Raw genomic sequence first — 16,230 nt, 5'->3', positions numbered from 1 at the left:
AACTCCAACTCCCAGAATTCCATAGCCTTGAGCCAGAGCAGTTAGAGCGGTTCCAAACCGGGTTATTTCCCAGGTGTGTATGCAGCCTAAGTCCCCAACCTCTTCTCACCTGGGAGGGCGAGGCGAAGGTGAAGGCCATCTGGGCCTGGCCTGAGGCGGCAGGGGCGGCCTCTGCATAGCCCCGGAGGGATCCCCGGGAGCCCAGGGCCAAGGCGCGGGCGAAGAGGCTTCGTCCGGCGGGGAGAAGCGGCAGCATGGCGGAGCCAAGGGCGAAGGAGGACGGCGACCAAGAGAACAGAAGAGGGAAACCGCCCGAACTACAACTCCCAGCCTGCCTCGCGAGCGGAACGCATCACTCTTCCACTTCCGCCGGAAAGGCTGCCGACGCCATTTTAGGCGCTCAGAGGTGAAGTCCCATCAGGCCCCGAAGCCCGCATGAGGGAAGCGGCGGACTCCAATTCCCAGAAACCCCTTCGGCCGACAAAAAAAAAGGCTGACTGACGCATTCCGAGTCAAGTCGGCCATTTTGGGTCACCCGCTGAAAAACTTCATTTCCCGTGAGGCCTCGTGGTATCCTAGCCGCACTCACTCATTGGGCGCCGCCGCAACGCTGCATGGGAAATGTAGTGTCCATTTTGGTCACACAGCTAGAGTATGAAGAGCACCGCTCTAGCCCGTCTCTATGGAATCCTCTTTCCGTTCTAGCCAGTGCCACTCTATGATAACCGGAAGTCGGTCCGTCCTTGCACCGGGTCCCCTGCGCCACTTCCGGCGCGGCCGACTACTTTTACCTCCGCAGTGCCGCTTTGCTATTTAATTTAGCCACGGGCCGAATGGCGGCGTCGGCTCCGCGCTTCGTTTGGTTGTTGGCGTTTGGGGCGGTGCTAGTGGCAGCAACGGGGCCGAAGGTGAACGAGACAGGAGAGGCGGACCAGGGCCCCGAGGGCCACAGCCGCCATGAGGGCCCTGCGGCGCCCACCGCGCCTTCGACGGAGGAGGCGGCGACGACATCCGGGTCCTCCTCGGGGCTGTCCTCGTCGCCTTCGGGGCTGGGCCTGGGGCTCTCGGCCCTCCACCGCGCGCTCTACGTCGTCGCCGTCCTGGTCGGCTTCGGACTCCTTTACTACGTCGGGGGCCGCGCTCTGCGGTGAGGAGGGGGCCTGGGGCGGGGCCTGGGGCGAAGTGGGCGTGGTTCTGTGGAGTGGGCGGGATTTGTGTGTATATGGGCGGGGTCTGAGATAAGTGGGCGGGGCCAGAATTAGTCTCCTCCCAGAGATACAGGGAAGCTGCTTTTTAATATGTGTATATATATATATATATATATTTACATATATAAAAAGCTATAGGGGAGTTCTTTTTTAATATACAGTACACTCATCCCTCCATATCTGCGGATTTGAATATTCACCCATTTGATTAATATGTCCGCTCTAGGAATCTCTAGGTCCTCCAGTGAAACTCTATGGTCAACTTTAACTAAAGGTTGCACTGAAAGACCTAGAGATTCCTAGAAAGGACACTCTACAAGGCCTTTGTAGCTCCTCCAGTGCAGTTCTGTGGTCAATGTCTGTTGGATGTTGACCACAGAGTTGTGCTGGAGGACCTAGAGGTTCCTAGAGAGGTGTCCTCCATATTCACGGGGGTCTTGTGCCCCTAACCCTAGTGAATAAAGAGAGACAAGAGTGTGTGTGTGTGTGTGGTGTGTGTGTGTGTGTGTGTGTGTGTGTGTATATATATATATATATATATATATATATAATTCCAGAATGTGAATGCAGCCAGTGACAACAGATAAAAACACAGCAACAAAGCAAGCGGACATAAAGTAGCGTCACAATATCCTAAAAGAAGCTGAGAAATGCAAATCAAGGCCAGGAATGCTCTGACACTGCATGAAGTTATACATAAAAATCTTCCTCTTGCGTGATTTTAAGGCAGTAAATGCATAAACCTCTTAGAACATTTTTATTTGTCGTTCTAAAAAGGAGCTTTCACATGTCTAGGCTGTGGTATATAATGTCGCAGGGTTTCGGTAGATGCTGCCTCTGATGGCGGATGTAACTGCTTTTTTTAGGACACGGAAGCCTCCGCGGAAAAAATATGGCCTCTTGTCGAACTCTGAAGACCCCATGGAGATGGCCTCTCTAGAGAGCGACGAAGATACGGTATTCGAAACGAGGAACCTGAGGCGGTGAGTGTTCACTGCACTGGTACATGCTGTAGATACTCATGTATAAGTAGACATTTTAGTTAAAAGAAATTGAAACACACACACACACACCAAAACAACTGAATCAGCTCATCCATGGCTCAATGTTAAGCACTGGACTTTAACTCTTTCAGGAAAAGGAACCATCCCCTGGTGAAAGGCAAGAAGATGATCTGCCCCAGAAGCAACCTCCTCTACTCTCTCATCCATCCAGGCTTTATTTTGAAGCCTGCTGGAGTTGTATAAATCACTTCACATTGTTTTCCTTTACTTCATCCTTTACATCCTTTGTTACACGTCCCTAAGTTTTACCCTGAATGTATTCATGGGTTATATCAAACATCCATAACTTTGGCTCCAAAGCCTACCCTTGACTTGTATGTGAGGTTGACTTATAGTCAAGTACATAGGTAAATACTACTACTACTACTACTAATAATAATAATTATCATTTATTTATACCCTGCTTTTCAGCCAAAAGGCTATCAGAGCAGCTCACAAATTGTTAATTAGACATTTCCCTGCCCTCAGGCTTCCAATATAAAGAGACAAGACACAAAAGGAGAAGGGAATGGCAGTAGGGAAGGGGGAAAGGCCAGCAGATCTTCTCTCCCTCTGATGCCTGGACCATGGCAGATGGACTGGAGGAAGGGCCCTTCTTCTTACTCTGATTAGGCCCAATGGAGCTGGCTTGCCTTTCTCTCCCTCTGGATGATGGTCAGGGACGTAGCCAAGGGGGGGGGGGGTGGGGGCCGGAACCCCCCCCCCTTTCATTAGAAAAATGAATGGTGTGTGCTACTGTGCCGCCGCACTCAAGCCCCATTATAATGATGGCACTTAGTCTCCCCCCCCCTTCCTAAAATCCTAGCTACGTCCCTGTGATGGTGGATGGAGGCAGAGCACTTCTTCTTTTCATGTCTCTTGGCTAGACCTGTAGTATGCATGCCATGTTGCAGATGGTGTTAGATTCCACCTCCCATCAGTCCCAGCCAGCATAAGTAATAGTCAGGGACCATATCAACTGCTCCTGGCCTCTGAGAGAGAGAAGAGCAGCAGGGCACAGCTGCCATCTTGTCTTGGTCCAACAACCGTTGAGAGCTCCTTCCTACATTCCTGCTGCCATTGCTGTGACATCAGATGGATAGAAGAGCAGCTAGCCACAGTTCCATCATGGCTTGGTGACAGACTTTCCCTCCATCTTTCAGTTTTCACTGCTGTCGCCTCAAAGAAAAGCAGCCCAGCACAGCTCTATCATGCTTTGGCCCAAGCAGCCGATAAGGGGCCTCCCCGCCTCCATGTTTCAAATGCAGTTTTTGTGGCCTTTTAGGGAGAGAAGAGCAGCCAGCACCTGATGGACATAATCCCTCTCCAATGCCATTCTTTTCCCTTTATGTTTTGCGTCTAATTTAGATTGTAAGCCTGAGGACAGGGAACTGTTTTAATGATGACTTGTAAGCCACCCTGGGAGCCTTTTTCTGAGGGCCAGGTAGAAATATTCTAGATAAATGGGAATCAGAATCAGTTTCTGGTGGGTCATTTGTCCTTACACTCCAACTGAGAGTCTAGAGTTGGTGTCACATATTCCAGTTGCTTTACTCTACCAATGAAAAGATGGCTGCTTTTGTATAGTAGCTGGACTTTCTGGACAGTCTTCAAGGGCAGTCCTGTGCAGAGAACACTATGGTAGTCTAATCTTCTGTGTTTTTCTTCCCCCCTTTAGATGATGATGGAGCCCATGGTGTGACGTGCCAGCCTTTGAACAGAGGAGGTACAGAGCCACTGTCGCCAGCCACCTTTTCCCTGATTCCTTGTTTTCTCTCTCTCTCTTTATTTTTTAACACTGTGGGATTTGTTTTCCTGAAGAGATGCTGCGTTGTGTGAGCCCTTCCTCTTGTTGAACAGGATGGCTGGCGTCCCAGACTGACATGGATAGCTGGCATTTTGCCTCCCAAACTGACAAGATGAATGTAGCTGGCTGGGGACCAAAGGTGAAAGAGAATTGGATGGGGTACACGAGTGAAGGAATCAAAATGTATGTCTTTGTGTGTCTTTATACATTCCTATCGGCGGTTGGACCAGAGGCTGTGATACGAAGCCGCCATCCTTGAGGACCACCTGCCTTCATCCTGGATTGGTCAATAAAATTTGTTCCCACATAGTTGAGCTTGTGGGCTTCAGGATGATGAGATGGTTGCTCCATTGGCTCATCCTCCAGGTAATGGGTTGGGAAACTGCAGCGGTCCGCACGGTTTGGCTTCTACCTGAACTTGATATTGGCTTGTTCTCCAGACATTTCAGAATAGCCTCAGTAGCTTTGGGATTCTGCCATAAGCTTCTGGAAACTGTTAAGTGTTGAGCAAGAGGGTTCTAGGAGGAGTTACTGGAGGCAGAACAACATAGGAATCTGGTTGTTCAGCTGGCTAAAACTTGGTGCTGGCACCTCATTCTTTTGGAAGGGATTCTTCCACTCCTCGAACCCCTTTGTGCCCTCTGTGGTTTTCAGCCTGTTTCAGATTAGCAGGAAATGTTTGAATTCTGGGCATGAACCTAACTTCCTAAAGCTCAGATAAATAATCATTGGAAACTATGGGGCAGTTTTAGCCCTCAAGGGATCCTCATCTGTAAAAAGAAATCCCCATTTTTTTGTTCTCAGATGCCCCTTAGAGAGTATGGGGGCACCTTTGCTATGGTTTTAGGCCCAGGAAAGGCCTTTATTACAACAAGTAGTAAGCAGAAAATTGCTTTCTGTTTGCTTTCTGTTTGTTAAAAAGGCCTTTACTGGGCCTAAAATTGCCCGGGGAAGCAAAAATCATGCTGAACCCACACTTCTGGAGGGCTTTTGGGGGGCCAAAAATTGAAAAACAGTAGACCAGTGAAGTCCTAGGGACCACAAAAGCAGCCCTGGGTCCACACTTTGTCCAGCCCTGCCGTGAAGGGTAGATGTCACACAGGCTCAGTTGCTGAGCAATAGAAACGAGTTTTCACATTAAAAGCAGTGCTGGTTTTACATGCAATGGTTGCAAGAAAAGGTTTGTTTGGTTTTTAAAAAAATTTTCTCCCCAGGAATGCAAAGAGGAGGGTCTAGGCTGAGTAGGAGAGACTGTGAGTTGTAGCAGGGTAAGCACATTGTGGTGCTTAGAACCCACTTCCCAGTCCCTTTGAACCCTCCCAAATTTTGGAAAAGGAATTAATTTGGTATGAGGTTTTTGTTTTTTGCAATTTTTGCTCCAGTCAGGCAGAAATCTCCCCCAAACATGTGAAAAACACGAAAAACTCCCCACCCTTCCCTGCTCAAGCACCTGAAAACACTGCACTACCTCCAAATGCCTCTGCTTTCCTTTTTAGTCCCTCTCAAAATGGTGACAGCAAGTAAGACAATGTCTTTTCATTTTGAGAGGGACTGCAGAGCAAACAAAAGAGTTTGGATGTGCTGTAGAGGAGGCTGTCCATGGGGAGGGTTTGGGGGGAGTTGGCCCCTGTCCCCCGTGCAATAGCTCACCTGTATTCTAGTCCCAACAACATCTGGAGGGCCTCAGGATTCACACTCGTGCCACAGTCTGCTCGAGAGATGGCATCATGGTGTAAGGCAGGGATAGGCAATTTTTACAGGAGTAGGGACCATAGTTTCTGCCTTGGCACCTTGCTGGGAACAAGGGATGCAGATAAGGGCATGGAATCAAAACTGGCCCTGCTGGAACTTGTCCATGTTTGGATTTTTGTGTCTCTCCTTTGCCAGTTCAAGTACCACAAATTCCACATCAAAAAACTGGATGCTTCTAGAAACAGAAAAGCTTTTTATGTTTACTCCCCCCTCCCCAGGTCCTTTTGTGCTGTCTTGTGGGCCATAAAAACTGCCTTGTGAGCCACACATGGTCCATGAACTATGCTTTGCCTACCTTGGTGCCAGGGGAGCTACATGCCGGCCTGGGATTAGTAGCCGTACCTTTACAAATCTTTCCTCTTCCCCTTCTTCGATGAGTAGCAAGGATTAATCCCTCACCTCACTTCCCCAAAGAACCAAGTCCATTTGAATTTGACTCTACTCCCCGACAATATTTGCTCTTCATTCCTCTTTTGTGGCTTTGCGCTGCAAACACAAGCCCTCTTCAAACAATTCCAGTCATACTGTTTTCTTTGTGAGACATTCCTTGCTGAAATGTGAAGTGGATCATCTTTTTTCTTTCTGGCTAGCAAAATGAAAATCCTGTTTTCTCACTAACCAGTCCTCTAACCGGTGACCAAAGAGTTGTGTCTTTGCATTATAACACTTTATAATCTTCGGCAAAGCTGTATTTGAGAAGAGTTTAGGCCAGTTCAGGCTTGTTCTCTGGGTACAAGGTGTGCCCACACATGTGTGTCGCTATGGAAAGGAAGGGCCCTTCCATAGACATGGCCTGCAACTCCCATGGTCCCTCACTATTGGCGGTGCCGGCCAGGGCCTGATGGGAGCTATAGAGGATCGTGTATTGCTCACCCCTTTAAGATTATTGCAACTCTTTGCCTGTCCCCCCAGCCCTGTGTCCTCCAGCTGTTGTGGACTTCAGCTCCCCTCATCCACAGCAACATGGGAATTGTGGTTCAGCTCATCTGGAAAGGGGCCAAATTGGGAGGGATAGCTGGCTGCAATTTGAAATGTGTGCATGCATGAGTGTGTGCGCGTGCGCATACACACACTTACAAAACCATGAATATTTTCATTTTTAAAACCGTACAGACAAGTAAAGAGAACTAATCTTTTCTTAAAACTGTGATTGATGGGGTGCAGGGTTTTTCCTTCCCGAGTTTTGTTTGTTCTGGAGTGGAAATAAATCTGCTAATCTTCCGCTAAAGAAGAATAAACAGTCCATCCTCTGGAATCTTTTGTGCTTAAAACCTGATGTTGGGAAACTGAGTGTTTGTGGCTGTGTGTGTGTTTGTATCCATTAACGTCTGTGGGGATGTTTTATTCTGTTGGTTTCAAACGGGAGATCCACTTTGGTCACTGAGGAGATCCATTTTCTTTTAGTCTGCTGTCCTATAATGTATATGCAAATATAGCTGATATATACTTGTATGTGTTCTTGGAACACAGAAAGAATAGCAAGAAGTTCAGACACCACAGAAAAGAAGAGAAGGGTCCTAAACACATTGCAGAAATAATCCAGTTTGAAATCTCTTCAACTGCCCTGGCTCAGTGCTAGAGAATCCTGGGAACTGTAGTTTATTGTGGCACCAGAGCTGTCTGACAGAGAAGGCTAAATGTAACACAAAACCACAGTTGCTGAAATTCCCTAGCATTGAGGCATGGTAGTTAAAGTGGTCTCAAACTGGATTCTTTCTGCAGTGTGTTTTTGACCAAGATCAACATATTTCAGCGGACTTTTAATTCACAACTAACTGTAGGCATATGTGAAATGAAACAACCAGGTAAGGTAAGCCTTGCGTAAGTGAACAACAGCATTAAAAAAAAATGATTTCACTACCCTCCACTTTTTTTATGGTTTCCATGTTGGTATCCAAACATAGATCTGTGTTTCTCCGGTGCTCCATCGCAATCTTTCCAACGCCAATGCTGCTAGGGGAAAAAATCCAGTTGGATGGAGGACTGGAAGAAAAAGGATGGCTGGGTGGCTATCAGAAGGCTTTGTAAAAAGGAGCTTCTTTGCCAGCTGTGTTACCTGAGGTATGCTTGTAATCTTACAGCAGTCCAAATCTTATAACACAACATCACTTCTTGTTGGCATTATGAAAGAGACCGCAGAAGAAAACAGACACATGCAGCGCATGGGTGTGTGTGTTTGTGTTGGGCAACATTTTTCTTCCAGTCCCTAAGTTCGTAGCATTGCAGTAATTGAAGACTTTGGTGGTGCATTTAGAAATAGAATCAAAGAATCCTAGGTTTGGAAGAGACCCGCAATCCCATTCTGCTATGCAGAAAGACACAACAAAAGCCCTCCTGACAGATGGCCATCCAGCCTCTGTTTAAAGATTTCACTGAGACAGCAGCATCTTCCTCTATTGAACAGCTTTTACTGTTAGGAAGTTCTTCCTAATGTTGAGGTGGAACCTCTTTTCCTGGAGCGTGAATCCGTTGTTCTGGCTCCTGTTCTCTGGAGCAGCCGAAAACAAGCTTGCGCCATCCATGTGTGACTTTGCTTCAAATATTTAAACGGTGTCGCCTCTTAAGAGTCTCTTCTCTAGGTGAAACATACCCAGCTCCTTAAGTTGCTTCTCGTAGAACATGGTTTCCAGACCATTAGAGTTCAGGCATACAAAGAAAAGTGACCAAGGAATGCAAATAGAGCAAATAGAATAATTCTTCTAGGTGCAAAAGGTTTCCAGTCTCACTTTCTGCAAGGCAAGAAATTTAGAGACAGGGAAAATGAATTCTTATTCTGGAGGCTTTCATTCTGTCGCATAGAGTGGCTAGACCCCAGATCTGGCCCAGTACCGCCATATTGATAAAAGCAGGTGGGGCGGGCTGGTTTCATGTAGTTAAGTAAGAAAATAAGCTATAGTGGTTTGTTGGTGACCTTTAACACTATGGGGGATTATCTCTTTCAGCCTCCTTTGTCACACCTAATGGGTGTGCAAACACACACGCACACACACACACACAGAGATGCTTACGTCTCTCAAGTCACAGGAGTATTATTTTAAAAAGCACTCTTTTCCTCTTCCTGCAGCTCAAAGCTATTCTCCTAGCTTCAAAAGGTTTTTTACTAATTACCCTAATGAAGTCAGGGGAGACCTGGTGTTTCTTTCACTTAGAAAGAAAAATGGTGTAAGGGAGGGGTGTGCGCGTGTGTGCGCACAGAGTTGTGGAAATGGAAAGCACACCGCCTGGTTGCTCCTTTCCCAATATCTGCCTGTAGAAAGATGTGTCTGGGTTTCTTAACATCCTTTCTCTTTTCACCCACCCACCCCATTTGAAAAGCAACAAACCGTGGGGAAAAGGTCTGACTGTGTGTATCCCTTCTCTTCTCTCTGCAGAATTTCCAATCGCTTGTCAAAAGGACAGCCTGAAAGCAAAGAAACTGCCAGAATTAGTGTCGGGATAATTTTTGTTTTGCAGCTCGGGCGGAATGTGTGTGTGTGTGTGGCTGTTGCTCTTTCTTGAGGTTAATGTGCCATTAGTGATCCGTCTCTGTAGCTAAAAGCCAGGAAGAGACAGGTTGTCAAAAGCTTGCAGGAGATGTAAGATCTGCACTCCCCGGTGGGTGCTGTTTTAGGTGCGGGTGGGCACAGGGTGGAAGGGAAGAGGATGGAGTGAGGGTCAGGAACCCCCAGTGTGTGCGCGAAGAGAAGCCCTTCAAATTTGGCACAATGGAAACCCCAGTTCGGTTGTGCCGGGAGAAAAAGATGTTCAAATCCCACTCCTAAACCTTCTCTTTTTTTAGCTTGATAGATCAGGGCTGGGGAGAAATGCTTCTTGTGGGCCGTATGTGGCCCCATATGTGGTTTTCAAAGCCATTTTTAGCACCTCAGCACCTCTCCAAATTGCACCAGACAGATTAATCAACACATAGGTTGAATAACCTAAGTGTTAATTGATCTATCAGATGAAATTTGGGGAGTTGCTGAGGGGCTACAAAATGGCATTGGGATGCAGTGGCTTAGTGGTTAAGGTGCCAGTCCTGATCGGAAGATCAGAAGGTTGACAGCTCGATGCCTGGGTGCTCCATGATAGGATGAGCTCCTGTCACTTGTCCCAGCTTCTGCCAACCTAGCAGTTCGAAAACATGGCAATGCAAGTAGATAGGTACCACTTCTCAGTAGGAAGGTAACAGCATTCAGTGCAGTCATGCTGGCCACATGAGCACCAAAGCAGTCCTTGGATAACGCTGGCTTAGTAACGGAGATGAGTACCGGCCCCTACATTCGGTTATGACTAGACATTCATGTCAAGGGACTCCCTTTACCTTTTAGGTTGATTAAGCCAGCAGTGCAAGCAATCAGGTTTTAAGAATGGATGAAACCTGGTTGACTATTTAGTTTATTTAATTATTTTATTTGTTTACTTTTTCATCACGTTGAATACCGAACGCAAGATCATCCATGCCAAAGTATTTCGGATATACCTTGTTTGCTGCAACAAATGACAAATCCCAGAATCCCACAGCACTGATTTGTTGCTGCTGCTGCTGCTGCTGTGTACCTTCAAGTCTTTTCCGACTTATGGTGACCCTAAGGTGAACCTATCATGGGGTTTTCTCAGCAAGTTTTTTCAGAAGGGGGTTGTCATTGCCATCCTCTGAGGCTGAGAGAGTATGACTTCTCCAAGGTCACCCAGTGGGTTTCGTGGCTGAGCCAGGATTTGAACCCTGGCCTCCAGAGTCATAGTCCAAAATGGTCCACAGACCAAAATGGTGAAAGGTCTGGAAACCACCCCCTATGAGAAGTAGCTTAGGGAGCTGGAGAAGAGAAAGGGATAACATGATAGCCATGTTTAAATATTTGAAGGGATGTCATATTGAGAATGGAGCGAGCTTGTTTTCTGCTGCTCTAGAGAACTGGACACAGAGCAATGGATGCAAAATACAGGGAAAGAGTTTCCACCTAAACATTAGGGAGAACTTAGAGCTGTTGGGCAGTGGAAGACACTCCCTCAGACTGTGGTGGAGTCTCCTTTTTTTGGATGGCCATCTGTCGGGGTGCTTTGACTGTGTCTTCCTGCATGGCAGAATCGGGTTGCACTGGATGGACCTTGAAGCCTCTTCCAAATCTAGGATTCTAAGAGAGGAAGACAAGGCAAAATTTAAGACGTTCAAGAAAAATGTGGGACATTACCAAATCAAAGCTAAAACAAGGATATAAATATAAATCCATGCTTCTTAGTCATGCTCAAAATGGAGGAGAGAAGGTTGAAATGTAGGACATGCCCTGGAAAAGGAGGACTCCTGGTCACACTGGTTGCGGGAGAGCATCATGGGGACAACACCTCAGGGTCGTGTGTTGTTAGATCCAGTCATTACATTTCCAGTGTGCTCTGTATTTCTCCCCCTTTCCCTGGTACGGGGGGCCCACTCGCCTTTTGATCCATAACCACCAAAAGTCTTGCCTCCGGCAGCGACATCCATAACCTCCCGGTCGCCATAGGAACGCACGCTCCCCCTTGCCCACCGTGGTCCCTCATGCCTGGGTCTCGAGGCCCTGATCCTCCGGCTTACGGTAATGAGCCTATGAAGTCAGGGCTTTTGAAAGGCCTGCTTACATCCCCCCTGAGGCCACTGAGGTCTGCTTAGCCCTCTGCTGCTAACCTAAAAGGTGGATGTTTCTTTCTCTCTGCATAGGCACTTTCTTCTTCTCTTTTTAATCTTTTCCCTCAAGCAGGGATGCTCAAAGGTAAAGGTTATGAGAGTCAAAGAACTTCCCGGCGGAGAGGCTAAACTGGTATTATATTCTCCGTAAAACCTCCTCTCCTTCCTTTGCATTCTGGCCTTGATGGAAACAGCTAGCCAAAAAATGCCCCATCTCACTAAGGCTGCATCCACACTGCAGAATCCAGTCTGATGTCACTTTAAATGCCATGGATCAGTGCTATGGAATACTGTAGTTTTGCGAAATATTTACCATTCTTTGTCGGGGAGCCCTGGTGCAACAACAAACTACCAATCCGTAGCATTGGGCCGTGGGACTCGAAGTGGTGTCAACCCCGATTGCAGCCTAAGTGAGTTTTCCAAGGTTGAAAGGAAAGCTTGTAAAAAGTACAGTATAGACCCTATATCTGTGGGGGATTACAATCCCATACTTACTGTGGAAACATGAAACTGCATATAATAGTGAAATGACTGACCTATTGAAATGAATGACTTCTGGCGCATGTTGATCATACAGACACGTTGGGAGACCTAGAATTAATAATATTTAACAACAACAACAACAACAACAATTATTTATATTCTGCCTTTTCCTGAAGGAATCAAGGCGGATTACAAAACAAGAATAACAATAAAATAGATGGGATAAAAATACAAAGTACAAACAGTAATGCATTATGCTATCCCCTTGCACACACACCCCACCATTACCTAATAGGACAAAAAGTTAAAAATACATAGCATAGCAAATAATCAAAAGCATAACACAGCATAATAATTGATAAGGCAATCCCCAACTCTCCCCCAACAGGAAAGACAAAGCCATGTTAGTTGGGAAAATCAGTACGCAAAGGGATCTTGCAGCACTCTTGAGGTTATCTGAAATACAGAATTGTAGAATCGTAGAGTTGGAAGAGACCGCAAGGGCATCCTGTCCAGCCACATTCTGCCATGCAGGAAATCTCAATCAAAGCATCCCCAACAGATGGCCATCCAGCCTCTGCTTAAAGACCTCTAAGGAAGGAGACTCCACTACACTCCGAGGAAGGAGTGTGTTCCACTGTTGAACAGCCCTTACTCTCAGGAAGTTCCTCCTAATGTTGAGGTGGAATCTCTTTTCCTGGAGCTTGCATCCATTGCTCCGGGTCCTAGTCTCTGGAGCAGCAGAAAACAAGCTTGCTCCCTCCTCATGACATCCTTTCAAATATTTAAACAGGGCTATCATATCACCTCTTTGTAGTATGTGCTCTCATAGACTTGAGTCTACTTCCTCAGATGCATTTGGAGGATCTAGAGATTCCTAAGGGGAACACCTACCTAGGCGTTTCTAGGACCATCCTCTTGACTCAACTTTAGCCAGAAGAATACCATAGAATCGCGTTGAAGGATCTAGAAGATGTCTAGAGTGAACATATTTTTTCGGACATGGGTAAGTGAAACCAACCAGATGTACTGGTCCTGTGGATATGGGGGTTGTAGAGCCAGCATGACACAGTGTCTGGAGATCAGTTCACCACTTGGCCATGAAAAAGTTTGATGTTGGGCAAGTCACAGGCTCTCAGCCTCAGAAGATGGCAATGGCAAACCCCTTCTGAAGTAACCTGCCAAGAAAACTCTATGGCAGGTTTTTAATTAGGGTTGCCATAAGTAAAAAATGACTTGGAGGCACACAGCAACTGTACATCGCAAGACAGTTCAGATGTCATGAATCCAAACAAATCCATGAGTAGGAAGTGCACAAAAGCCACTTAGAAGAAACTGTTGTAAACATCAAAAACTCACATAGGAATTGGAGTGAACTTCTTTTCTGCTGCTTTAGAGACTAGGACATGAAGCAATGAGATCAAATGAGAAGAAAAGAGTTTCCACCTCAACATAGATATAACTTATTTGTTGTAAGAACTGTTTGATGGTGGAATAGACTCTCCTTTGGGGGTGTGTGTCTTAAAACAGAGGCTAGATGGGCATCTTTCAGAAGAGAAGTTTGTAATTCTGCATCCCTGCATGCCGGGGGTTGGAGTAGATGGCCCTTGTGGTCCCTTCCAACTGTATGATTCTATGAAGCGGATGCTCACTGTCAACCCTTCCCTGCTTCCAATGTCTCCTGGAGGAGCAACAAACCGTTATCTGTCAAAGGAGCAACGAACGCTTATCTGCCCATAAAGCTGGGGCTGTCAGGATGGTATTTTGTTTGGTAAACAGTTTTGGTGTCTCTCTGTGTCGAACAGCTTCCTTAGATTAATAAAAAGCTAACATGGGACAGGTGGAAATTAAAGAAGGCAGCCCTCCGCTATCTTGTCACGGATAAGTGAATCTTGACAGATGGGTGTAAACTTCATTTTTTTTCCTTGGCTGTCAATCCGCCTGTTTGTTGATCTCCGGTTCATCTGCCCACGGATGGATGTTGGCACATAATTGGCCCTGTTTAAAAAGCAGCAGTGCCCAGCGTGGAAGTTAGTGGGGTGTTACACACAATTAAAATGAATGGGACTTTATCTAATTTATTTGGGTGAGTGGGTGTGATTCTCTTGTATTGAACTCCTTCGTTTGTTTCTTGTGCCCTCCACCTTTTTAAAAAAACATAACCGGCTCAAAACGTATATCTGTACTGAATCATTATATTCATTGATGCCACTTTAACTGCCATGCCTCCATCCTAGGAAATTGTGGGATTTATAGTTTGATGAGGTACAGTACTTTGAATTATATGCCAGGGGAGTAGACTAAAATGCTCCAACTGAGTCCCTCAGCAAACCACAATTTCCCAGATTGAAGACAAAGGAGACAATTAGAGCGTAGGTATAGCCTTAATTTTTCAGTATGCAGTTGACCCTCCACATTTGCGGCTTCGAATTTTGCAGATTTAATTATTCATAGATTTGATTAATAAGTTGGCTCTAGGAATCTCTAGATCTTCCAGCAAGACTATGGTCAATGTCTGCCAGAGGTTGCGCTGGAGGGCCTAGTGATTCCTAGAGAACACTTCTCCAGGCACCTGCAGACCCTCCAGCGCAATTGTGTGGTTAACTTCCAGCATATGTTGACCATAAACTTGTTCTGGAGGACCTAGAGAGAACATGTAAAGAGAACAGGTTCTTGGCGGGATATAGACCGCCGCTTTGCGACGGTCTCCCGCCGGCGCCATTTGCTCCACGCGGGAGCTGCAGCAGCCAAACCGCACGGCTCCCGCGCGGAGCAAAAAAGAAGCTCCATTTCGGAGCTTCTTTCCGCGGTGCACTGATGACGTCGTGAAGCGCCAAGGGCGCATTTGTGATGTCATTAGCGCCGCGACACATCTGGACGCTATGCGTCCAGTACGTAAAGATGGCGGCACCCATGTGAAAAGGGTGCCGCCATCTTGTACGTATTCTATATGTACTGTACTAGGGTTAGGGGGGTGCGGAAGCACCGCCCCTTCCTAACCCTAGTATGTATAGAATACGTAATATATGGCGGTTTGTATCTCGCCCTTAAAAAGTGTTTTTCTACTTGCAGTTTGTCCGCTTTCATGGGGATCCTGCGCCCTTAATCCCAGCAAATGTGCACACTGAAAACTTCAACATTACAATATAATTACAATTACAGTTGAAATGTACATTACAATTACATTACATTTAAGGTTAACATTATACTTGCCTAGCAGGGGAGATACCAGGATTATGAAGGTGTCTTTTCCAGAGCAAAGCTCATCCATTGCACTCTGGGTGTGTTGACCCCTGCATCGTCTCCAAATGTGGGGAACTTGACTTTGTAATGTATATACTCGACTATAAGTCGATCTCTTGTATAGGTCGAGGGTAGATTTGGGGGCAAAAAATGATGGATTTTGATACAACCCGGGGATAAGTCAAGGGTAAAACTTAGTGGCATGTAAGAAAGGATGTAAAGAACAAAACAAAGGAAAACAGTGAGGAAGAACTTACAAAATTGCAGCAGACATAAACGGTTTCTGCTCATCCTAAAGGCTGAACGGATGAGAGAGTAAAGGGGGTTGGTGCTTCTTTTACCTTTCTCTTGCCTTTCACCAGGAGATGGTTCCTTTTAAAATAAGAGATAAAGTACTTACTTACACTGAGCTGTGGATAAGTCGACCCAGGGTTTTCGGGTCAAATTTTTTGACTAAAATTTCTAGACTTATACATGAGTATGTATAGTAATTTGTGGTTTTTGGTATACAGGTACATGGTTTGGAGGTGAGGTCTACAGATAGTAAAGGTAAAAGTAGTCCCTTGACATGAATGTCTAGTTGTAACCAACTGTCTGTGGTGGTGCCCATCTCCATTACTAAACCGAAGAGCTAGCGTTGTCCAAAGACTGCTCTGGTGGTCATATGGCCAGCATGACTGCACCGAACATTGTTAGCTTCCTACCAAAGTAGTACCTATTTATCTGCTTACATTTGCATGCTTTCAAACTGCTAGGTTGGCAGAAGCCGGGATTAGTGATGGGAGCTCACTCCATCGGGCCTCGAACTGCCAAACGTCCAATCTTCCGATCATCAGAATTGGTGTCTTAACCACTAAGCCACCACATCCCAGATAATACAGACAGCTAAAAAAACAACTGAATGGGTCCATCAGCAAATCAAACCTGAACTCTCTAAGATAAGATGACCAAACTGAGGCTGTTGTACTTTGGACATATGATGCTTGGAAATGTGAGATGCAGTAGGAAGAGACTGCGTTACAGGTATACAGACTTATTCAGTGAAGTGAGAGTCGC

General features: G+C 46.2%; 2 protein-coding genes and 1 pseudogene across 2 annotated transcripts in view; 2 read left to right on the top strand and 1 right to left on the bottom strand.

Annotated features, from left to right (window-relative positions):
* The window catches only part of ATP5F1D (ATP synthase F1 subunit delta), a 6,868-nt gene extending 6,519 nt beyond the window's left edge, over positions 1 to 349 (bottom strand). Inside the window, exon 1 of the mRNA XM_042479291.1 lies at positions 110 to 349. Coding sequence (XP_042335225.1) covers positions 110 to 256 — 147 coding nt within the window. The 5' untranslated portion in view covers positions 257 to 349. The remainder of the gene's footprint in view (positions 1 to 109) is intronic.
* Positions 350 to 629: 280 nt separating this feature from the next.
* On the top strand, positions 630 to 7,065 carry FAM174C (family with sequence similarity 174 member C). Its single transcript, XM_042479292.1, has 3 exons — positions 630 to 1,147; positions 2,075 to 2,191; positions 3,930 to 7,065. The coding sequence occupies exons 1-3, from the start codon at positions 834 to 836 to the stop codon at positions 3,931 to 3,933; spliced, it is 435 nt and encodes a 144-aa protein (XP_042335226.1). The 5' UTR covers positions 630 to 833; the 3' UTR covers positions 3,934 to 7,065.
* Positions 7,066 to 15,136: 8,071 nt separating this feature from the next.
* On the top strand, positions 15,137 to 15,287 carry LOC121937403 (annotated as a pseudogene).
* Positions 15,288 to 16,230: the final 943 nt, after the last annotated feature.

The sequence above is a fragment of the Sceloporus undulatus genome, chromosome 7, assembly GCF_019175285.1.
Source record: "Sceloporus undulatus isolate JIND9_A2432 ecotype Alabama chromosome 7, SceUnd_v1.1, whole genome shotgun sequence".
NCBI lineage: Eukaryota > Metazoa > Chordata > Lepidosauria > Squamata > Phrynosomatidae > Sceloporus > Sceloporus undulatus.
This window is presented reverse-complemented; position numbering and strand designations above follow the sequence as displayed.